We start from the raw sequence: 25,000 nt of genomic DNA, 5'->3' as shown, positions 1-25,000 counted from the left end.
GGGTGAGCGTGTGGGTGAGCGCGTGGGTGAGCGTGTGGGTGAGCGTGTGGTGAGCGCGTGGGTGAGCGTGTGGGTGAGCGTGTGGTGAGCGTGTGGTGAGCGCATGGTGAGCGTGTGGGTGAGTAGCGCGTCTCACCGCCAGCGTGGCCTTGCTGGGGGTGCCGTGGTGGTGAGCGTGTGGTGAGCGTGTGGGTGAGCGTGTGGTGAGCGCGTGGGTGAGCGTGTGGTGAGCGTGTGGGTGAGTAGCGCGTCTCACCGCCAGCGTGGCCTTGCTGGGGGTGCCGTGGTGGTGAGCGTGTGGGTGAGCGTGTGGGTGAGCGTGTGGGTGAGCGTGTGGGTGAGCGTGTGGGTGAGCGTGTGGGTGAGCGTGTGGGTGAGCGTGTGGGTGAGCGTGTGGGTGAGCGTGTGGGTGAGCGTGTGGGTGAGCGTGTGGGTGAGCGTGTGGGTGAGCGTGTAGTGAGCGTGTGGGTGAGCGTGTGGGTGAGCGTGTGGGTGAGCGTGTGGGTGAGCGTGTGGGTGAGCGTGTGGGTGAGCGTGTGGGTGAGCGTGTGGTGAGCGTGTGGGTGAGCGTGTGGGTGAGCGTGTGGGTGAGCGTGTAGTGAGCGTGTGGGTGAGCGTGTGGGTGAGCGTGTGGGTGAGCGTGTGGGTGAGCGTGTGGTGAGCGTGTGGGTGAGCGTGTGGGTGAGCGTGTGGGTGAGCGTGTGGGTGAGCGTGTGGGTGAGCGTGTGGGTGAGCGTGTGGGTGAGCGTGTGGTGAGCAGCGCGTCTCACCGCCAGCGTGGCCCTGCTGGGGGTGCCGTGGTGGTGAGCGTGTGGGTGAGCGTGTGGGTGAGCGTGTGGGTGAGCGTGTGGGTGAGCGTGTGGGTGAGCGTGTGGGTGAGCGTGTGGGTGAGCGTGTGGTGAGCGTGTGGGTGAGCGGCGCGTCTCACCGCCAGCGAGGCCTTGCTGGGGGTGCCGTGGTGGTGAGCGTGTGGGTGAGCGTGTGGTGAGCGTGTGGGTGAGCGTGTGGGTGAGCGTGTGGGTGAGCGTGTGGGTGAGCGTGTGGGTGAGCGTGTGGGTGAGCGTGTGGTGAGCGTGTGGGTGAGCGGCGCGTCTCACCGCCAGCGAGGCCTTGCTGGGGGTGCCGTGGTGGTGAGCGTGTGGGTGAGCGTGTGGGTGAGCGTGTGGGTGAGCGTGTGGGTGAGCGTGTGGGTGAGCGTGTGGGTGAGCGTGTGGTGAGCGTGTGGGTGAGCGGCGCGTCTCACCGCCAGCGAGGCCTTGCTGGGGGTGCCGTGGTGGTGAGCGTGTGGGTGAGCGTGTGGTGAGCGTGTGGGTGAGCGTGTGGGTGAGCGTGTGGGTGAGCGTGTGGGTGAGCGTGTGGGTGAGCGTGTGGTGAGCGTGTGGGTGAGCGGCGCGTCTCACCGCCAGCGAGGCCTTGCTGGGGGTGCCGTGGTGGTGAGCGTGTGGGTGAGCGTGTGGTGAGCGTGTGGGTGAGCGTGTGGGTGAGCGTGTGGTGAGCGTGTGGGTGAGCGTGTGGGTGAGCGTGTGGGTGAGCGTGTGGGTGAGCGTGTGGGTGAGCGTGTGGGTGAGCGGCGCGTCTCACCGCCAGCGAGGCCTTGCTGGGGGTGCCGTGGTGGTGAGCGGCCCGTTGGGCCCGCCGGGGGGGACGAGGGGGAGGGGCTGGCGGAGGCCGGGGGGGCGTTGAAGGTGCCCAGCGCCGGGGGGGCCGTGGGCGGGGGGCCGCTGGGGCCTCGCGACAAACAGGAGGAGGAGGAGGGGGGGCCCGGCCTGTGGGGGCGGCATGGGGGGGGGGGGGGGGGGTCAGCGTCATCGTCGTCATCGTCATCAACATCGTTAACATCATCCTCGACATCGTCATCGTCGTCATCGTCATCGTCATCATCATCATCATCCTCGACATCATCATCATCATCCTCGACATCGTCATCATCGTCATCCTTGACATCGTCATCATCATCATCATCCTCGACATCATCATCATCCTCGACATCGTCATCATCATAGACATCATCATCATCATCGTCATCATCATCAACATCATCATCAACATCATCATCGACATCATCAACATCATCAACATCATCAACATCATCAACATCATCATCGACATCATCATCGACATCATCAACATCATCAACATCATCATCGACATCATCATCGACATCATCATCGACATCATCATCGACATCATCGACATCATCATCGACATCATCATCAACACCATCATCAACATCATCATCCACATTCTCAACATCATCGATATCATCATTGGCATCATCAACATCATCATCAACATCATCATGATCGATATCATCATTGGCATCATCAACATCATCATCAACATCATCATGATCGATATCATCATTGGCATCATCAACATCATCATCAACACCATCATCGATATTATCATCCGCATTCTCAGCATCAATGACATCATTGTTTTTGACGCAATCAATATCATCATCGGCATCATCAACATCATTGTCAACATCGTCATCATCACCGTGATGAAAACGAGCCGTGCCATTCTCTGGCATCAACAATCTCCACGTCACCTTCCTCACCCACAGTCACTCACCACGACCACTCACCACCACAGTCACTCACCACGGTCACTCACCACGGTTCCCTGGGGGTGAGCACGAGCCTCTCCCGTGGGCGAGTGTCTGGTGAGCGTGTCCGGTGAGCGGTGAGTGGTGAGCGTGTCCGGTGAGTGGTGAGGGTGTCTGGTGAGTGGTGAGTGTGTCTGGTGAGGGTGTCTGGTGAGTGGTGAGTGCTGAGGTTGTCTGGTGAGGGTGAGGGTGCTCGGTGAGTGGTGAGCGTGCCGGTGAGTGGTGAGAGTGTCCGGTGAGCGGTGAGTGGTGAGCGTGTCCGGTGAGTGGTGAGGGTGTCTGGTGAGTGGTGAGTGTGTCTGGTGAGGGTGTCTGGTGAGTGGTGAGTGCTGAGGTTGTCTGGTGAGGGTGAGGGTGCTCGGTGAGTGGTGAGCGTGTCCGGTGAGTGGTGAGGGTGTCTGGTGAGTGGTGAGTGTGTCTGGTGAGGATGTCTGGTGAGTGGTGAGTGCTGAGGTTGTCTGGTGAGGGTGAGGGTGCTCGGTGAGTGGTGAGCGTGCCGGTGAGTGGTGAGGGTGTGCGGTGAGTGGTGAGTGTGTCCGGTGAGTGATGAGTGGTGAGCGTGTCCGGTGAGCGGTGAATGGTGAGCGTGTCCGGTGAGCGGTGAGTGGTGAGCGTGTCCGGTGAGTGGTGAGGGTGTCTGGTGAGTGGTGAGTGTGTCTGGTGAGGGTGTCTGGTGAGTGGTGAGTGCTGAGGTTGTCTGGTGAGGGTGAGGGTGCACGGTGAGTGGTGAGCGTGCCGGTGAGTGGTGAGGGTGTCTGGTGAGTGGTGAGTGTGTCTGGTGAGGGTGTCTGGTGAGTGGTGAGTGCTGAGGTTGTCTGGTGAGGGTGAGGGTGCTCGGTGAGTGGTGAGCGTGCCGGTGAGTGGTGAGGGTGTGCGGTGAGTGGTGAGTGTGTCCGGTGAGTGATGAGTGGTGAGCGTGTCCGGTGAGCGGTGAGCGTGTCCGGTGAGCGGTGAGTGGTGAGCGTGTCCGGTGAGTGGTGAGGGTGTCTGGTGAGTGGTGAGTGTGTCTGGTGAGGGTGTCTGGTGAGTGGCGAGTGCTGAGGTTGTCTGGTGAGGGTGAGGGTGCACGGTGAGTGGTGAGCGTGCCGGTGAGTGGTGAGGGTGTCTGGTGAGTGGTGAGTGTGTCTGGTGAGGGTGTCTGGTGAGTGGTGAGTGCTGAGGTTGTCTGGTGAGGGTGAGGGTGCTCGGTGAGTGGTGAGCGTGCCGGTGAGTGGTGAGGGTGTGCGGTGAGTGGTGAGTGTGTCTGGTGAGGGTGTCTGGTGAGTGGTGAGTGCTGAGGTTGTCTGGTGAGGGTGAGGGTGCTCGGTGAGTGGTGAGCGTGCCGGTGAGTGGTGAGAGTGTCCGGTGAGCGGTGAGTGGTGAGCGTGTCCGGTGAGTGGTGAGGGTGTCTGGTGAGTGGTGAGTGTGTCTGGTGAGGGTGTCTGGTGAGTGGTGAGTGCTGAGGTTGTCTGGTGAGGGTGGGGGTGCTCGGTGAGTGGTGAGCGTGTCCGGTGAGTGGTGAGGGTGTCTGGTGAGTGGTGAGTGTGTCTGGTGAGGGTGTCTGGTGAGTGGTGAGTGCTGAGGTTGTCTGGTGAGGGTGAGGGTGCTCGGTGAGTGGTGAGCGTGCCGGTGAGTGGTGAGGGTGTGCGGTGAGTGGTGAGTGTGTCCGGTGAGTGATGAGTGGTGAGCGTGTCCGGTGAGCGGTGAATGGTGAGCGTGTCCGGTGAGCGGTGAGTGGTGAGCGTGTCCGGTGAGTGGTGAGGGTGTCTGGTGAGTGGTGAGTGTGTCTGGTGAGGGTGTCTGGTGAGTGGTGAGTGCTGAGGTTGTCTGGTGAGGGTGAGGGTGCACGGTGAGTGGTGAGCGTGCCGGTGAGTGGTGAGAGTGTCTGGTGAGTGGTGAGTGTGTCTGGTGAGGGTGTCTGGTGAGTGGTGAGTGCTGAGGTTGTCTGGTGAGGGTGAGGGTGCTCGGTGAGTGGTGAGCGTGCCCGGTGAGTGGTGAGGGTGTGCGGTGAGTGGTGAGTGTGTCCGGTGAGTGATGAGTGGTGAGCGTGTCCGGTGAGCGGTGAATGGTGAGCGTGTCCGGTGAGCGGTGAGTGGTGAGCGTGTCCGTGTGAGTGGTGAGGGTGTCTGGTGAGTGGTGAGTGTGTCTGGTGAGGGTGTCTGGTGAGTGGCGAGTGCTGAGGTTGTCTGGTGAGGGTGAGGGTGCACGGTGAGTGGTGAGCGTGCCGGTGAGTGGTGAGGGTGTCTGGTGAGTGGTGAGTGTGTCTGGTGAGGGTGTCTGGTGAGTGGTGAGTGCTGAGGTTGTCTGGTGAGGGTGAGGGTGCTCGGTGAGTGGTGAGCGTGCCGGTGAGTGGTGAGGGTGTGCGGTGAGTGGTGAGTGTGTCCGGTGAGTGGTGAGTGGTGCGCGTGTCCGGTGAGTGGTGAGTGGTGAGTGGTGAGTGGTGAGCGTGTCTGGTGAGTGGTGAGTGGTGCGCGTGTCCGGTGAGTGGTGAGTGGTGAGTGGTGAGCGTGTCTGGTGAGTGGTGAGTGGTGAGTGGTGAGTGTGCCGGTGAGTGGTGAGTGGTGAGTGGTGAGCGGCGAGTGGTGAGTGGTGAGTGTGCCGGTGAGTGGTGAGTGGTGAGTGGTGAGCGGCGAGTGGTGAGTGGTGAGTGGTGAGTGTGTCTGGTGAGTGGTGAGTGGTGAGTGGTGAGCGTGCCGGTGAGTGGTGAGTGGCGAGCGCCTCACCCGTGGGCCTCGTGTGCCGGGGGCGGGCGGCGGTCCCTGCGGATGGGCCCGGCCTCTACGGCGGGCAGGCCCGTGGCCGACGTGGTGGTGGTCCACGTGGAGCCGCAGGAGGAGGAGGCCGCCGAGGAGACGCGCCGCACCAGGCCCAGGGGCAGGCTCCTGCGCAGACGCTGCAGACGCACCCGCCACTCACCAGACATGTTCACCAGCCGCTCACCAGACACGCTCACCAGCTGCTCACCAGCTGCTCACCAGACATGCTCACCAGCCACTCACCAGACATGTTCACCAGCCACTCACCAGACATGTTCACCAGCCGCTCACCAGACATGCTCACCAGCCACTCACCAGACATGTTCACCAGCCGCTCACCAGACACGCTCACCAGCTGCTCACCAGCCGCTCACCAGACATGCTCACCAGCCACTCACCAGACATGATCACCAGCCGCTCACCAGACATGCTCACCAGCCACTCACCAGACATGTTCACCAGCCGCTCACCAGACATGCTCACCAGCCGCTCACCAGACACACTCACCACTCGCTCACCACTCGCTCAGCAACCACGCTCACCAGTCGCTCACCAGCCGCTCACCAGACACGCTCACCACTCGCTCACCACTCGCTCACCAGCCGCTTGCCAGACATGTCGACCGCCCGTTCGCCACACACGCTCACCCACCGCTCGCCAGATACGCTCACCACCCGCTCACCAGACACGCTCACCAGCCGCTCACCACTTGCTCAACAGCTGCTCGCCAGACATGCTCACCACACGCTCATCAGACACGCTCGCCAGCCGCTCACCAGCCACGCTCACCAGCCACGCTCACCAGCCACGCTCACCAGCCACGCTCACCAGACACGCTCACCAGACACGCTCACCACCCACTCAACCACCCACTCAACCACCCACTCACCACCCACACTCACCACCCACTCAACCACCCACTCAACCACCCACTCAACCACCCACTCACCACCCACTCACCACCCACTCACCACCCACTCACCACCCACTATACCACCCACTCAACCACCCACTCAACCACCCACTCAACCACCCACTCACCACCCACACTCACCACCCACTCAACCACCCACTCAACCACCCACTCAACCACCCACTCACCACCCACTCACCACCCACTCAACCACCCACTCAACCACCCACTCAACCACCCACTCACCACCCACACTCACCACCCACTCAACCACCCACTCAACCACCCACTCAACCACCCACTCACCACCCACTCACCACCCACTCAACCACCCACTCAACCACCCACTCAACCACCCACTCACCACCCACACTCACCACCCACTCAACCACCCACTCAACCACCCACTCACCACCCACTCACCACCCACTCACCACCCACTCAACCACCCACTCAACCACCCACTCAACCACCCACTCACCACCCACACTCACCACCCACTCAACCACCCACTCAACCACCCACTCAACCACCCACTCACCACCCACTCACCACCCACTCAACCACCCACTCAACCACCCACTCAACCACCCACTCAACCACCCACTCAACCACCCACACTCACCACCCACTCAACCACCCACTCAACCACCCACTCAACCACCCACTCACCACCCACTCACCACCCACGCTCACCACGCTCACCCGTGGCACGGCGTGCTTGTCGCCTCCCCTCTCCGACCCGTCCTCCGAGTCGGAGGCCGCGTCCAGGTCGCCCAGCGGCCCCAGCGGGCCCAGCGGCCCCAGCGGCCCCAGCCCCATCGGCCGCGTGCGGTGCGGCGCCTGGAAGGAGGACAGCTGAGCCCCGAGCAGCGAGCTGACCGAGCGGAGAGCCGCGCTCACGTGACCCGGCAGGGCCGACTCGGCCAGCAGGTCCGTCACGAGCCCGTGGGCCTCGCCCATCACCGAGATGTCCACCGACACGCTGCTGCCCGACGGCTGCGGAGGTAGAGGAGGGGGGAGGGGGGAGAGGGGGGAGAACCATATCATCACCGCGAACTCTGGGGCTAGGATAGCCGAATGGCGCAACTTGAAGTCGTCGCTCCGACTCCTCCGAAGGTGTCTTCTCCATCGATTGTGCTGGGAGATGTTGACTACCTCGCCTGGTACGCAGGAGGTCGTGGGTTCGATCCCGACACTGACGCCTGCTGCTGTGTATTTGGAATCTGCGTGTCTCTCATCATCATTATCAGGGTGGCTATGAGATGTTGACTACCTCGCCTGGTCTACAGGAGGTCGTGGGATCGATACCGACCCTGACGACGTCTGCTGTATATTTGGAGTTTGTATGTCTCTCTCTCATCATCATCACAGTGGCTAGGAGATGTTGACTACCTCGCCTGGTGTACAGGAGGTCGTGGGCTCGATACCGTCCCTGACTGCTGTTGTGTATTTGGAGTTTGCGTGTCTCTCTCTCTCATCATCATCACGGTGGCTAGGAGATGTTGACTACCTCGCCTGGTGTACAGGAGGTCGTGGGATCGACCCCGACCCTGATGATGCCTGCTGCTGTGTATTTGGAGTCTGCGTCTCTCTCATCGTCATCACGGTGGCTGGGAGATGTTAACATGAGATGTTAACTACCTCGCCTGGTGTACAGGAGGTCGTGGGTTCGATCCCGACCCTGATGATGCCTGCTGCTGTATATTTGGAGTCTGCGTCTCTCTCATCGTCATCACGGTGGCTGGGAGATGTTAACATGAGATGTTGACTACCTCGCCTGGTGTACAGGAGGTCGTGGGATCGATACCGTCCCTGACTGCTGCTGTGTATTTGGAGTTTGCGTGTCTCTCTTTCTCTCATCATCATCACAGTGGCTATGAGATGTTGACTACCTCGCCTGGTGTACAGGAGGTCGTGGGATCGACCCCGACCCTGATGATGCCTGCTGCTGTATATTTGGAGTCTGCGTCTCTCTCTCATCATCATCACCACGGTGGCTGGGAGATGTTAACATGAGACGTTGACTACCTCGCCTGGTGTACAGGAGGTCGTGGGTTCGATCCCGACCCTGATGATGCCTGCTGCTGTATATTTGGAGTCTGCGTCTCTCTCATCGTCATCACGGTGGCTGGGAGATGTTAACATGAGATGTTGACTACCTCGCCTGGTGTACAGGAGGTCGTGGGATCGATACCGTCCCTGACTGCTGCTGTGTATTTGGAGTTTGCGTGTCTCTCTCTCTCTCATCATCATCACAGTGGCTATGAGATGTTGACTACCTCGCCTGGTGTACAGGAGGTCGTGGGATCGATCCCGACCCTGATGATGCCTGCTGCTGTGTATTTGGAGTCTGCGTCTCTCTCATCGTCATCACGGTGGCTGGGAGATGTTGACTACCTCGCCTGGTGTACAGGAGGTCGTGGGATCGATCCCGACCCGTCACGTGTGTTGAGAGCCCCTAGAGGTGAAGTTCTGTGGCTCTCGGGCAGGGGGCGCTGCAGCGACACGTGGCGACTGTCGCCGCCTTCTCGCAAACCTCTTGCTGCTAGCGCCACCACGTGGTGCGAGAATTCACTCCGCCTCCACCACCAACCTCCCCCTCTCTCATCCTCCACCTCCACCCTCCTCCACCTCCACCCTCCTCCACCTCCATCCTCCTCCATCCTTCACCTCCATCCTCCTCCTCCACCCTCCTCCACCCTCCTCCCTCCTCCACCTCTATTCTCCCCCTCTCTCCTCCACCCCCCTCCACTCTCCTCCTCCATCCTCCACCACCATCCTCCTCCCCCACCCTCCTCCCTCCTCCACCTCCATCCACCTCCACCCTCCTCCACCTCCATTCTCCCCCTCCTCCTCCACCTCCCTCCTCCCCCACGCTCCTCCACCTCTCAGCTCCACCCTCCTCCTCCTCCACCTCCATCCTCCACCTCCATTCTCCCCCTCTCTCCTCCACCCTCCTCCTCCTCTACACTCCCCCACCTCTCAGCTCCACCCTCCTCCTCCTCCTCCACCTCCATCCTCCCCCTTCTCCTCCACCCTCCTCTTCCCCTTCCACCCTCCTCCTCCACCCTCCTCCTCCATTCCACCTCCACCACTCCGCCTCCACCTTCCCCCCCCACCCTCCACACTCCTCCTCCCTCCTGCACTCTCCACCCCCTCCTCCACCCCCTCCTCCACCCCCTCCTCCACCCTCCCCTTCCTCCTTCACCCTCGTCCACCTCCACTCTCCATCCTCCACCCCCCTCCACCACCCTCCTCCACCCTCCTCCACCCCCTCCTCCACCCCCTCCTCCACCCCCCTCCTCCACCCTTCCCTCCCTCCTCCACCCTCCCCTCCCTTCACCTCCCTCCTCCACCCCCCTCCAACCTCTTCCTCCTCCCCTCCTCCTCCACCTCCACCCTCCACCCCTCCTCCACCCCCCTCCTCCACCCTCCACCCCCCTCGTCCACCCTCCACCCTCCTCCTCCACGCTCCACCTCCCTCCACCCCTCCTCCACCCTCCTACTGCACCCTCCACCTCCCTCCACCCTCCACCCTCCACCCCCCTCCACCCCTCCTCCACCCTCCTACTGCACCCTCCACCACCTCCACAGATCCATGTCTCCACCTCCCTCCACCCCTCCTCCACCCTCCCCTCCCTCCTCCACCCTCCACCCCCCACCTCCTCCTCCCCTCCTCCTCCACCTCCACCCTCCACCCTCCACCCTCCACCCCCCTCCACCCCTCCTCCACCTCCCCCCTCCTCCACCCCCTCCTCCACCCTCCTACTGCACCCTCCACCACCTCCACAGATCCATGTCTCCACCTCCCTCCACCCCTCCTCCACCCTCCCCTCCCTCCTCCACCCTCCACCCCCCACCTCCTCCTCCCCTCCTCCTCCACCTCCACCCTCCACCCTCCACCCTCCACCCCCCTCCACCCCTCCTCCACCTCCCCCCTCCTCCACCCCCTCCTCCACCCTCCTACTGCACCCTCCACCACCTCCACAGATCCATGTCTCCACCTCCCTCCATCCCTCCTCCACCCTCCCCTCCTCCTCCACCTCCACCCTCCTCCACCTCCCCCCTCCTCCACCCCCTCCTCCACCCTCCTACTGCACCCTCCACCACCTCCACAGATCCATGTCTTCACCTCCCTCCACCCCTCCTCCACCCTCCTACTGCACCCTCCACCACCTCCACAGATTCGGCTGTGACGGTCCCACCTGATGACGGAGACTTGTGTTGCCTCCGAAACGTCGTGATTTTTGTTTTTATTTTATTTTCATTAATTTTGATGTTTTACCTACGTGACTTTACCGAAAAAAACTAAGAATATGACTCCACAGATCCCCTCCCTCCTCCTCCTCCACCCCCCTCCACCCTCCTCCACCCCTCCTCCACCCTCCACCACCTCCACATGTCCATGTCTCCACCTCACCGCTGTCAACACGATGCGTCGCCGCGCAGACGCCTCGCCTCGACGTGAAGGCCACGTGACCCGGCACAAGGAGAAAGTGCACCACGTGACCCGGCCGTCCATAAATGACGTCACGCGATTTTGGACGATTTTTGACTCCCCACCCCACCTCGTCACACGGCGTCACAAAAAGTCAGACCCCCCCCCCCCTCAAATGTGACGTCACAAAGCTCTGCCCCCCCCCCACCCCCCAAAACCATATTTACATTTTTTTAAATAAAACATGTTTCAAATCACTTTAAACTATTGTCATTGTAGTGCGTATTTAATGTGGCGCTGCACTCTGATGTTGTAGGAGTGTTGTTATAACAATCGGTGTTGTTATAACAATTCTATGTTTATCTTTCTGTAAAGTCACGTAGAATGGAAATGATAAAATAATAAAAATAAAACATAATAAAATAATTCTCACGACGTTTCGGCCACAACGCAAGCAGCCGTCCTCAGGTGGAGAACAGGTCTGTCACACTCACACACACCTACACACTCACTCAAACTAACTCACACACCCACACACTCAGTCACATTCACACACACACCCACACACTCACATTCACACACACACCGACACACACGCCGGCACATTCACTCATGTTCACACTCACACACACTCTCACACATATTACCAAATCATAACGTGGTTGACCAATAGGGAGCCATCCCTTGATCGCACCCGGGAATCGACCAGATGGAAATTCCTCCGGTGCATCTACTGAAGGCTTCACGAACTACGTGGTCGAAATAGATGTTAAATAATGTTGGAGCCAGAGGACATCCCTGTCGCACCCCAAGGTGAAGAGGGAATGGCTCTGATTCCCGGCCACGTAGTTTTACCCGGGCCCGCTCACCATCATGAAGGTCCTTAATGATCGTGAGCAGAGGGTCAGGCACTCCGAAAGCACGAAGAACAACCCAGAGCCCAGGCCTACTGATGGTATCATAGGCCTTGACCAAGTCAATAAAGCAGAGATGTAGGTATTGTTGGAATTCCCTACACCTCTGCTGTAGCAGACGGACAGAACATATGGCATCTGTGCAGGACCGCCCTTTCCAGAAACCGCATTGGGGCTCCGCAAGCCTCTCCTCAGCGTGCCTAGCAAGGCGATGTTGAATAATCCTTGCCAGGACCTTTCCCGGCACACTGAGGAGTGAGATGCCCCTGTAGTTGTTACAGTCTGTGCGGTCTCCCTTCTTAAAGAGGGGGACCACCAGGACATCCTTACAATCCTGCGGAACCCGTCCAGTGGTCCAGACTGTTGTTATGATGTCATGTAGGGCAGTCTGTGCACAAACGCCACCCTCCCTCAGCATTTCGCTTGGGAGATCACACTCACCACCAGACTCACACCCACCACCAGTCTCAGACTCACCACCAGACTCACACTCACCACCAGACTCACACTCACCACCAGACTCACACTCACCACCAGACTCACACTCACCACCAGACTCACACTCACCACCAGTCTCACACTCACCACCAGACTCACACTCACCACCAGACTCACACTCACCACCAGACTCACACTCACCACCAGACTCACACTCACCACCAGTCTCACACTCACCACCAGACTCACACTCACCACCAGACTCACACTCACCACCAGACTCACACTCACCACCAGTCTCACACTCACCACCAGACTCACACTCACCACCAGACTCACACTCACCACCAGACTCACACTCACCACCAGACTCACACTCACCACCAGACTCACACTCACCACCAGACTCACACTCACCACCAGACTCACACCCACCACCAGTCTCAGACTCACCACCAGACTCACACTCACCACCAGACTCACACTCACCACCAGACTCACACTCACCACCAGACTCACACTCACCACCAGTCTCACACTCACCACCAGACTCACACTCACCACCAGACTCACACTCACCACCAGTCTCACACTCACCACCAGACTCACACCCACCACCAGTCTCAGACTCACCACCAGACTCACACTCACCACCAGACTCACACTCACCACCAGACTCACACTCACCACCAGACTCACACTCACCACCAGACTCACACTCACCACCAGACTCACACTCACCACCAGTCTCACACTCACCACCAGACTCACACTCACCACCAGACTCACACTCACCACCAGACTCACACTCACCACCAGACTCACACTCACCACCAGTCTCACACTCACCACCAGACTCACACCCACCACCAGACTCACACTCACCACCAGACTCACACTCACCACCAGACTCACACTCACCACCAGACTCACACCCACCACCAGACTCACACTCACCACCAGACTCACACCCACCACCAGACTCACACTCACCACCAGACTCACACCCACCACCAGACTCACACCCACCACCAGACTCACACCCACCACCAGACTCACACCCACCACCAGACTCACACCCACCACCAGACTCACACCCACCACCAGACTCACACCCACCACCAGACTCACACCCACCACCAGACTCACACCCACCACCAGACTCACACTCACCACCAGACTCACACCCACCACCAGACTCACACCCACCACCAGACTCACACCCACCACCAGACTCACACCCACCACCAGACTCACACCCACCACCAGACTCACACCCACCACCAGACTCACACTCACCACCAGACTCACACTCACCACCAGACTCACACCCACCACCAGACTCACACTCACCACCAGACTCACACCCACCACCAGTCTCAGACTCACCACCAGACTCACACTCACCACCAGACTCACACTCACCACCAGACTCACACTCACCACCAGACTCACACTCACCACCAGACTCACACTCACCACCAGACTCACACTCACCACCAGACTCACACTCACCACCAGACTCACACTCACCACCAGTCTCACACTAACCACCAGACTCACACTCACCACCAGACTCACACTCACCACCAGACTCACACTCACCACCAGACTCACACTCACCACCAGTCTCACACTCACCACCAGACTCACACTCACCACCAGACTCACACTCACCACCAGACTCACACTCACCACCAGACTCACACTCACCACCAGACTCACACTCACCACCAGACTCACACCCACCACCAGTCTCAGACTCACCACCAGACTCACACTCACCACCAGACTCACACTCACCACCAGACTCACACTCACCACCAGACTCACACTCACCACCAGACTCACACTCACCACCAGTCTCACACTCACCACCAGACTCACACTCACCACCAGACTTACACTCACCACCAGACTCACACTCACCACCAGACTCACACTCACCACCAGACTCACACTCACCACCAGTCTCACACTCACCACCAGACTCACACTCACCACCAGACTCACACTCACCACCAGACTCACACTCACCACCAGACTTACACTCACCACCAGACTCACACTCACCACCAGACTCACACTCACCACCAGACTCACACTCACCACCAGTCTCACACTCACCACCAGACTCACACTCACCACCAGACTCACACTCACCACCAGACTCACACTCACCACCAGACTCACACTCACCACCAGTCTCACACTCACCACCAGACTCACACTCACCACCAGACTCACACTCACCACCAGACTCACACTCACCACCAGACTCACACTCACCACCAGACTCACACTCACCACCAGACTCACACTCACCACCAGACTCACACCCACCACCAGTCTCAGACTCACCACCAGACTCACACTCACCACCAGACTCACACTCACCACCAGACTCACACTCACCACCAGACTCACACTCACCACCAGTCTCACACTCACCACCAGACTCACACTCACCACCAGACTCACACTCACCACCAGACTCACACTCACCACCAGACTCACACTCACCACCAGACTCACACTCACCACCAGACTCACACTCACCAACAGACTCACACTCACCACCAGTCTCACACTCACCACCAGACTCACACTCACCAGCCTCATGGCGCAGGGGTTTCTCCAAGGCAACCTGCCAACCGCGCCGGGGATGACCAACATGAAAGTCGCCCCTCCAGTCACCCCTGCCACAGTCACCTTACCACAGTCACCCTGCCACAGTCACCCTGCCACAGTCACCCTGCCACAGTCACCCTGCCACAGTCACCCTGCCACAGTCCCAGTCACCCTGCCACAATCACCTTGCCACAGTCACCCTGCCACAGTCACGCCTGCCACAGTCACCCTGCCATAATCACCTTGCCACAGTCCCAGTCACCCTGCGACAATCACCTTGCCACAGTCCACAGTCACCCTGCCACAGTCCACAGTCACCCTGCCACAGTCACCCTGCCACAGTCCCAGTCACCCTGCCACAGTCACCTTACCACAGTCACCCTGCCACAGTCACCCTGCCACAATCACCCTGCCACAGTCACCCTGCCACAGTGACCCTGCCACAGTCACCTTACCACAGTCACCCTGCCACAGTCACCCTGCCACAATCACCCTGCCACAATCACCCTGCCACAGTCACCCTGCCACAGTCACCCTGCCACAGTCACGCCTGCCACAGTCACCTTGCCACAGTCACCCTTCCACAGTCCACAGTCACCCTGCCATAGTCACCTTGCCACGGCCACACAATGTGCCTCAATGCACTCAGCTTGGTCTTCTTAGGTTTTTTCGGTAAAGTCACGTAGAAAGTAAAATAAAATCAGTGATTTTTGTTTTTATTTTATTTTACTTTCTACGTGACTTTACCGAAAAAACCTAAGAAGATGATTCCTTGCAGTCACGAAAGCTTCAAATCTAGAAGCACTCAGCTTGGCTTGACTCTACCACCGCACCGGGGCAGGAGAGGGGTGAACGTGTGGGGGTGGGGGGGTCGAGGCGACATTCTGTGATGCATCAACTGGGCGAAACCATTGGCAATAAGAAACTGAGGGGTGGTAGGGGTGGATGTTGACGACGCTTGGCTATTGGGGGCGAGTGCTGTTAGCGAGCGCCTATTAAGGCCGATGCTACTAATACTAACACAGCGGGGTGACGTGGGAAGAGCTACACCCGGCCGGCCTGGTCAATACGAGCACTCACACGCAGACAAAGATCCCCCGTGTAGCCTCGAATGGACTGTTGGGGCAAGTGCTGTTGGCTACGAATTATATACACAGACAGAGATCCCCCGTGTAGCCTCGAATGGACTGTTGGGGGAAGTGCTGTTAGGTACGAACTATACACACACAGACAAAGATCCACCGTGTAGCCTCTAATGGACTGCTGGGGCAAGTGCTGTTAGCTACGACCTATACACACACACAGACAAAGATCCCCCGTGTAGCCTCTAACAGACTGCTGGGGCAAGTGCTGTTAGCTACGACTTATACACAGACAAAGACAAAGATCCCCCGTGTAGCCTCTAACAGACTGCTGGGGCAAGTGCTGTTAGCTACGACTTATACACACACACAGACAAAGATCCCCCGTGTAGCCTCTAACAGACTGCTGGGGCAAGTGCTGTTAGCTACGACCTATACACACACAGACAAAGATCCCCCGTGTAGCCTCCCACTCTCCCCCGACTCAATTGAATCGTGGACCGCCATGTATAATTTTGGGGTTCCTGATTCGGGGACCTCCCCCCCCCTCAAACCCCCACCCACCCCCACCACCCCCACCACCCCCCAAACCACCACCCACCCCCCCCACCCCCACAAACCCCCACCCACCCCCACCACCCCCCAAACCCCCCACCACCCCCACCACCCCCCCAAACCACCCCCACAAACCCCCACCCACCCCCCCCCAAAACCACCACCACCCCCACCACCCCCACCACCCCCACCACCCCCACCACCCCCACAAACCCCCACCCACCCCCCCCCCCAAAACCACCTCCCCCCCCCCAAACCCTCACCACCCCCCCACAAAACCCCCACCCACCCCCCTTCAGACCCCAACCACCACCCCCCCCCCACCTCGAATCGTGACAATCCTCGAGGATGATGTAACCCGCATTTTAAAATCCCCGCGTCCTCGACACATCAAAGCCACCGGGCTCGTGAGAGGTGCTCAAACAGCAACAGAAGCAGCCACTGACGCATTTTTTGATTAATTGCACCAGGTCAGGCACCCACCACTGGGTCACGTAGATTTGTTTTTTTTCCCTATTATATAAGAGTCCATTTTTTGAACCTTTTCTCATTCTGTTTTACTACTTAATATGTTTATTATAGCAGATAAGGCCCCGCTGAGTTGTGATGCTTTTTTGTATAATGTAATAATCAGTTTTTAAACATGTTCTTATTTTTTGTGTAACTACTTACTATCAGCTTGTTTCTTTCGGTAAAGTCAAGTAGAAGGGAAATAATAAAATAACAAAAATAAAACATAATAAAATACAATTCTCACGACGTTTCGGCCACAACGCAATCAGCCGTCCTCAGGTGAAGAACAGGTCTGTCGGTAAAGTCACGTAGAAGGGAAATAATAAAATGATAAAAAATCAAACATAATAAAATAATTCTCACGACGTTTCGGCCACAACGCAAGCAGCCGTCCTCAGGTGAAGAACAGGTCTGTCGGTAAAGTCACGTAGAAGGGGAAATAATAAAATAACAAAAATAAAACATAATAAAATAATTCTCACGACGTTTCGGCCACAAACGCAAGCAGCCGTCCTCAGGTGAAGAACAGGTCTGTCATTCAGACCAAGGTCTCGGCCACTGAGGGACTGTTGTTGTTGTTATCGTCTGGGACTGTCTGTTTGTTGTTGTTGCTGGACATCTGTGCAACAAAGAGCTTACTAGCTCATCGGATTGCTCATCTTACTGTCTAAATACAGATTCTGATTCTGATTCACAGCAAGGTGCTCAAGTGCAGTGATTTGGTGATCTCATTCTGGTCACCAATGACTTATACAGAGACCTATAGACTCAAACAGAGACCTATAGACTCACACAGAGAGCCATAGACTCACACAGAGACCCATAGACTCAAACAGAGATCTATAGACTCACACAGAGACCCATAGACTCAAACAGAGATATATAGACTCACACAGAGATCTATAGACCCACACAGAGACCTATAGACTTACATAGAGACCCATAGACTTACACAGAGACCCATAGACTCACACAGAGACCTATAGACTTATACAGAGACCCATAGACTCACACAGAGACCCATAGACTTATACAGAGACCAATGGACCCACACAGAGAGCCGTTGACTTACATAGAGAGATATGGACTCAAACAAAGAGCCATAGACTCACACAGAGAGCCATAGACTCACACAGAGAGCCATAGACTCACACAGAGACCTATAGACTCACACAGAGATATATAGACTCACACAGAGACCCACAGACTCACACCGAGACCCACAGACTCACACAGAGACCCACAGTCCCACACAGAGACCCACCGACTCCCACAGAGACCCACAGACTCACACAGAGACCCACCGACTCCCACAGAGACCCACAGACTCCCACAAAGATCCATAAACTCACACAGAGACCCACCGACTCACACAGACTCACACAGAGACCCACAGACTAACACAGAGACCCACAGACTCACACAGAGACCCATAGACTCACACAGAGACCCACCGACTCACACAGAGACCCACCGACTCACACAGAGACCCACAGACTCACACAGAGACCCATAGTCTCACACAGAGACCCACCGACTCCCACAGAGACCCACAGACTCCCACAAAGATCCATAAACTCACACAGAGACCCACCGACGCACACAGACACCCACAGACTCACACAGAGACCCACAGACTCACACAGAGACCCATAGACTCACACAGAGATCCATCGACTCACACAGATACCCACAGACTCACACAGAGACCCACAGACTCACACAGAGAAAACACAGTCTCACACAGAGACCCACCGACTCCCACAGAGACCCACAGACTCACACAGAGACCCACAGTCTCACACAGAGACCCACCGACTCCCACAGAGACCCACAGGCTCACACAAAGATCCATAAACTCACACAGAGACCCACCGACGCACAGACACCCACAGACTCACACAGAGACCCACAGACTCACACAGAGACCCATAGACTCACACAGAGATCCATCGACTCACACAGATACCCACAGACTCACACAGAGACCCACAGACTCACACAGAGACACACAGACTCACACCGAGACCCACAGACTCACACAGAGACCCACAGTCTCACACAGAGACCCACCGACTCCCACAGAGACCCACAGACTCCCACAAAGATCCATAAACTCACACAGAGACCCACAGACTCACATAGAGACCTATAGACTCACACAGAGACCCACAGACTAACACAGAGACCCACAGACTCACACAGTGACCCATAGACTCACACAGAGACCCACCGACTCACACAGATACCCACAGACTCACACAGAGACCCACAGACTCACACAGAGAAACACAGTCTCACACAGAGACCCACCGACTCCACAGAGACCCACAGACTCACACAGAGACCCACAGTCTCACACAGAGACCCACCGACTCCCACAGAGACCCACAGGCTCACACAAAGATCCATAAACTCACACAGAGACCCACCGACGCACAGACACCCACAGACTCACACAGAGACCCACAGACTCACACAGAGACCCATAGACTCACACAGAGATCCATCGACTCACACAGATACCCACAGACTCACACAGAGACCCACAGACTCACACAAAGACACACAGACTCACACCGAGACCCACAGACTCACACAGAGACCCACAGACTCACACAGAGACCCATAAACTCACAGAGACCCACAGACTCACACAGAGACCCATAAACTCACAGAGACCCACAGACTCACACAGAGACCCATAGACTCACAGTGACCCACAGACTCACATAGAGACCCATAGACTCACACAGAGACCCATAAACTCACAGAGACCCACAGACTCACACAGAGACCAACAGACTCACACAGAGACCCACAGACTCACACAGAGACCCATAAACTCACAGAGACCCACCGACTCACACAGAGACCCATAAACTCACAGAGACCCACAGACTCACACAGAGACCCATAAACTCACAGAGACCCACAGACTCACACAGAGACCCATAGACTCACACAGAGACCCACCGACTCACACAGAGACCCACCGACTCACACAGAGACCCATAAACTCACAGAGACCCACAGACTCACACAGAGACCCACATACTCACACAGAGACTCACAGACTCACACAGAGACCCATAAACTCACAGAGACCCACAGACTCACACAGAGACCCATAGACTCACACAGAGACCCATAAGCTCACAGAGACCCACAGACTCACACAGAGACCCACAGACTCACACAGAGACCCACAGACTCCCACAGAGACCCACAGACTCCCACAAAGATCCATAAACTCACACAGAGACCCATAAACTCACAGAGACCCACAGACTCACACAGAGACCCATAAACTCACAGAGACCCACAGACTCACACAGAGACCCATAGACTCACACAAAGACCCACCGACTCACACAGAGACCCACCGACTCACACAGAGACCCATAAACTCACAGAGACCCACAGACTCACACAGAGACCCATAAACTCACAGAGACCCACAGACTCACACAGAGACCCATAAACTCACAGAGACCCACAGACTCACACAGAGACCCATAGACTCACAGTGACCCACAGACTCACACAGAGACCCATAGACTCACACAGAGACCCATAAACTCACAGAGACCCACAGACTCACACAGAGACCTACAGACTCACACAGAGACCCACAGACTCACACAGAGACCACAGACTCACACAGAGACCCATAAACTCACAGAGACCCACAGACTCACACAGAGACCCATAAACTCACAGAGACCCACAGACTCACACAGAGACCCATAGACTCACACAGAGACCCATAAACTCACAGAGACCCACAGACTCACACAGAGACCCACAGACTCACACAGAGACCCACCGACTCACACAGAGACCCATAAACTCACAGAGACCCACAGACTCACACAGAGACCCACAGACTCACACAGAGACCCATCGACTCACACAGAGACCCACAGACTCACACAGAGACCCACAGACTCACACAAAGAGGACCGGGGCCCTCTTGCGTGGCGAGTTGATGAGTCTCAAAGCGGTGTCAGAGCGGTAGCCAGGGTGTGCACTCAAACGTCGTAAACATCCGACTCGACCGCGGGTTGAAAAGAAAACAATCCCAGCTGTGACAATTCCCAGGACACGTTTGCTCCGACTGTCACGGGCATGCCGTGTGTGCTTCTGGTCATTAAATAAAAAAAAAATCCACAAAGTGCCCCAACAACGAGCCAGGCGGCCGGTAACAAACAGCACCGTCAAATTATTGAAACTGTAAACTATACATTGGTTCTAGATTTTGATTTAAAGCTTTCGTGACTGCAGGGATTCATAGTCTTGATGATTGCTTGTGTTGCAGTCGAAACGTCGTGATGATTTTGTGGTTTTATATTTTTATTATTTTATTTTTTCCCTTCTACGTGACTTTACCGAAAGAACCAGCGTCTATAGACGCTGTCTCCCCGACAGACCTGTTCTTCACCTGATGACGGCTGCTTGCGTTGTGGCCGAAACGTCGTGAGAATTATTGTATTATGTTTTATTTTTATTATTTTATTATTTCCCTTCTACGTGACTTTACCGAAAGAACCAATAAGATGAATCCCTGCAGTCACGAAAGCTTTAAATCGAAATTATTTTATTATGTTTTATTTTATTATTTTATTATTTCCCTTCTACGTGACTTTACCAAAAGAACCAATAAGATGAATCCCTGCAGTCACGAAAGCTTTAAATCGAAATTATGTTATTATGTTTTATTTTTATTATTTCATTATTTCCCTTCTACGTGACTTTACCAAAATAACCAATAAGATGAATCCCTGCAGTCACGAAAGCTTTAAATCGAAATTATTTTATTATGTTTTATTTTTATTATTTCATTATTTCCCTTCTACGTGACTTTACCGAAAGAACCAAGAAGATGAATCCCTGCAGTCACGAAAGCTTTAAATCGAAATTTAATATTTTATTATGTAAATGTTTTATTATTTTATCATTTCCCTTCTACGTGACTTTACCGAAAGAACCAAGAAGATGAATCCCTGCAGTCACGAAAGCTTTAAATCGAAATTTAATATTTTATTATGTAAATGTTTTATTATTTTATCATTTCCCTTCTACGTGACTTTACCGAAAGAACCAAGAAGATGAATCCCTGCAGTCACGAAAGCTTTACATCCAAATGTTACTTCGCTTCTATTTTTCTTATCGTGGGACCGCCTTCTTGCCAGCATCGAAATCTAACAATAGACAAATACAACGCATCATCAAATACTACCAGAGCACGTGTTTTTCGTGTTTGAATGTTCAACGCAAGTACGTGCAGCTAACGCAGACAAGGATTCCTTGCAAAAGGACCCTGGTCGGTGTTTGAACATTTGAACACAACTGGTTTATTGCCAGAAAAGGGGTCAACACACCTCTTCTGATGTTGTTTCTATTTAAACAGGGTACACCCCCCCCACCACCACTGAGCTATGCAGTAGCTCCTTTTACTGGTAGGAACCACCTGGTTCCACCAGCCCACAGGGGATTATTGTGTCGTCGTGCAGAGAAGGGCTGGGTGCGGAGAGAGGGGCTGGGTGGGGAGGGGAGGGAGGGGCTGGGTGGGGAGGGTGGGGCTGGGTGGGGAAGGGAGGGGGGGATGGGCTGGGTGGGAGGGAGGGGCTGGGTGGGGAGGGGGAGGGTGGGGAGGGGCTGGGTGGGGAGGGAGGGTGGGGAGGGGCTGGGTGGAGAGGGGCTGGGTCGGGAGGGGAGGGGCTGGGTGGGGAGGGGAGGGGCTGGGTGGGGAGGGGAGTGGAGGGTGGGGAGGGGCTGGGTGGGGAGGGTGGGGCTGGGTGAGGAGGGGAGGGTGGGGAGGGGCTGGGTGGGGAGGGTGGGGAAGGTGGGGCTGAGTGTGGAGGGGAGGGTGGGGAGGGGCTGGGTGGGGAGGGTGGGGCTGGGTGGGGAGGGTGGGGAGGGGCTGGGTGGGGAGGGTGGGGAGGGGATCGGTGGGGTGGGGCTAGGTGGTGGGTGAGGCTGGGTGGGGAGGGGCTGGTCACCCCTTGGTGCCCTTATAAAACTCAACGTTTAACCTACTCACGCCGGCTTGTGCCCGCCCTCACAGTCGGCCATATTTGCGGAATACACCACGCCGCCGTTGATCCTGGCCATTGACGGAGCAACCCAACGTTCCTACCAGCTCCCTCCGCAGGAATGTGTTTGTTAATTCAGAACCAACCTGGCCATCACAAATGATAGCTCTACAAAAGTGCCCCATCATCATCATCACGTGGACATTTATAGCAGTAGCCAAATACTCTGGAACGTGCGTAGATGTTGCTTCTAAAATGTGGAGAGGAAAACCCAAAGGAACAGGAGGAGAAATAATCCACGCAACCACGGGGAGAGAGACATGCAGACTCCAACTATACGGCAGCAGGCGTCAGGGTCGGGATCGATCCCACGACCTCATGTATACCAGGCGAGGTAGTTAACATCTCCTAGTCACCGTGATGATGATGAGAGAGAGACACGCAAACTCCAAATATACAGCAGGCATCAGGGTGGGGATGGAACCCACGACCTCCTGTACACCAGGCGAGGTAGTCAACATATCCTAGCCACCGTGATGATGATGAGAGAGAGAGACACGCAGACTCCAAATATACAGCAGCAGGCGTCATGGTCGGGATCGATCCCACGACCTCCTGTACACCAGGCGAGGTAGTTAACATCTCGGAGCCACCGTGATGATAATGAGAGAGAGACACGCAAACTCCAAATACACAGCAGCAGGCGTCAGGGTCGGGATCGATCCCACGACCTCCTGTACACCAGGCGAGGTAGTTAACATCTCGGAGCCACCGTGATGATGATTAGAGAGAGACGCAATTCCAAATATACAGCAGCAGCAGGCGTCAGGGTCGGGATCGAACCCACGACCTCCTGTACACCAGGCGAGGTAGTTAACATCTCGGAGCCACCGTGATGATGTCCTCCTGCACTATTTAAGACCGGAATCAGGTGGATTGCTTCACTGTCCTGGATAATCGCCCGATGATGCTGGTTGATGTCATTACCAGCGAAACGTCGAACTACTCAAATTGTAAATGTTGTGGATTTACTCTCTAACACTCCGGTGGGCTGAAGTAGTATACTACACTATACACTACACTATACACTACACTATACACTACACTATACACTACTATACACTACACTATACACTACACTATACACTACACTATACACTACACTACTATACACTACACTATACACTACACTATATACTACACTATACACTACACTATACAGTACACTATACACTGCTCTACAATACACTACACTATACACTACACTACTATACACTACACTATACATTACACTATACACTACACTACACACTACTATACACTATACACTACACTACTATACACTACACTACTATACACTACTATACACTACACTACTATACACTATACACTACACTATACACTACACTATACATGACACTATACACTACTATATACTACACTATATACTACACTACAGACTACACTATATACTACACTATACACTACACTACTATACACTATACACTACACTATACACTACACTATACACTACACTATATACTACACTATACACTACACTATACACTACTCTACTATACACTACACTATACACTACACGACTACACTACACGACTACACACTACACTACACTATGCACTACACTATACTATACACTACTATACACTACACTATACACTACACTATACTATACACTATACTATACACTACACTATGCACTACACTACACACTACACTACACACTACTATACACTACACTATACACTACACTACTATACACTACTATACACTACACTACTATACACTACACTATACACTACACTATACACTACACTATACACTACACTATACACTACACTATACACTACACTATATACTACACTATACACTACACTATACACTACACTATACACTACACTATACACTACATTATACACTACTATAGCCCTCTCTGGGGGTGTGAGATGCCCTGTCTGGGGGTGTGAGATGCCACCACACTACAACACGATCTCCACAACACAACCACAACAACGACACACTATCACACGACCACAACACTAGCACAACACCACACTACACCACCACACCACATTACACCACCACAGCACACCACCACACTACACCACAAC

The 25,000-nt window shown here is 55.5% G+C and overlaps 1 protein-coding gene across 1 annotated transcript in view; it reads right to left on the bottom strand.

Moving 5' to 3' along the window:
* Nucleotides 1-25,000, bottom strand: part of PDE3A (phosphodiesterase 3A) — a 201,665-nt gene that overhangs the window by 36,880 nt on the left and 139,785 nt on the right. The window contains exons 2-4 of the mRNA XM_078882253.1: nucleotides 6,965-7,258; nucleotides 5,314-5,483; nucleotides 1,582-1,766 (exon numbers count right to left, since the gene is read on the bottom strand). Of these exons, the coding sequence (XP_078738379.1) occupies nucleotides 1,582-1,766; nucleotides 5,314-5,483; nucleotides 6,965-7,258 (649 nt within the window). The remainder of the gene's footprint in view (nucleotides 1-1,581; nucleotides 1,767-5,313; nucleotides 5,484-6,964; nucleotides 7,259-25,000) is intronic.

Source organism: Lampetra fluviatilis, chromosome 64 (genome assembly GCF_964198595.1).
Source record: "Lampetra fluviatilis chromosome 64, kcLamFluv1.1, whole genome shotgun sequence".
Taxonomy (NCBI): domain Eukaryota; kingdom Metazoa; phylum Chordata; class Hyperoartia; order Petromyzontiformes; family Petromyzontidae; genus Lampetra; species Lampetra fluviatilis.
The sequence above is the reverse complement of the archived record's forward strand: the minus strand, read 5'-3'. Positions and strand labels throughout refer to the sequence as shown.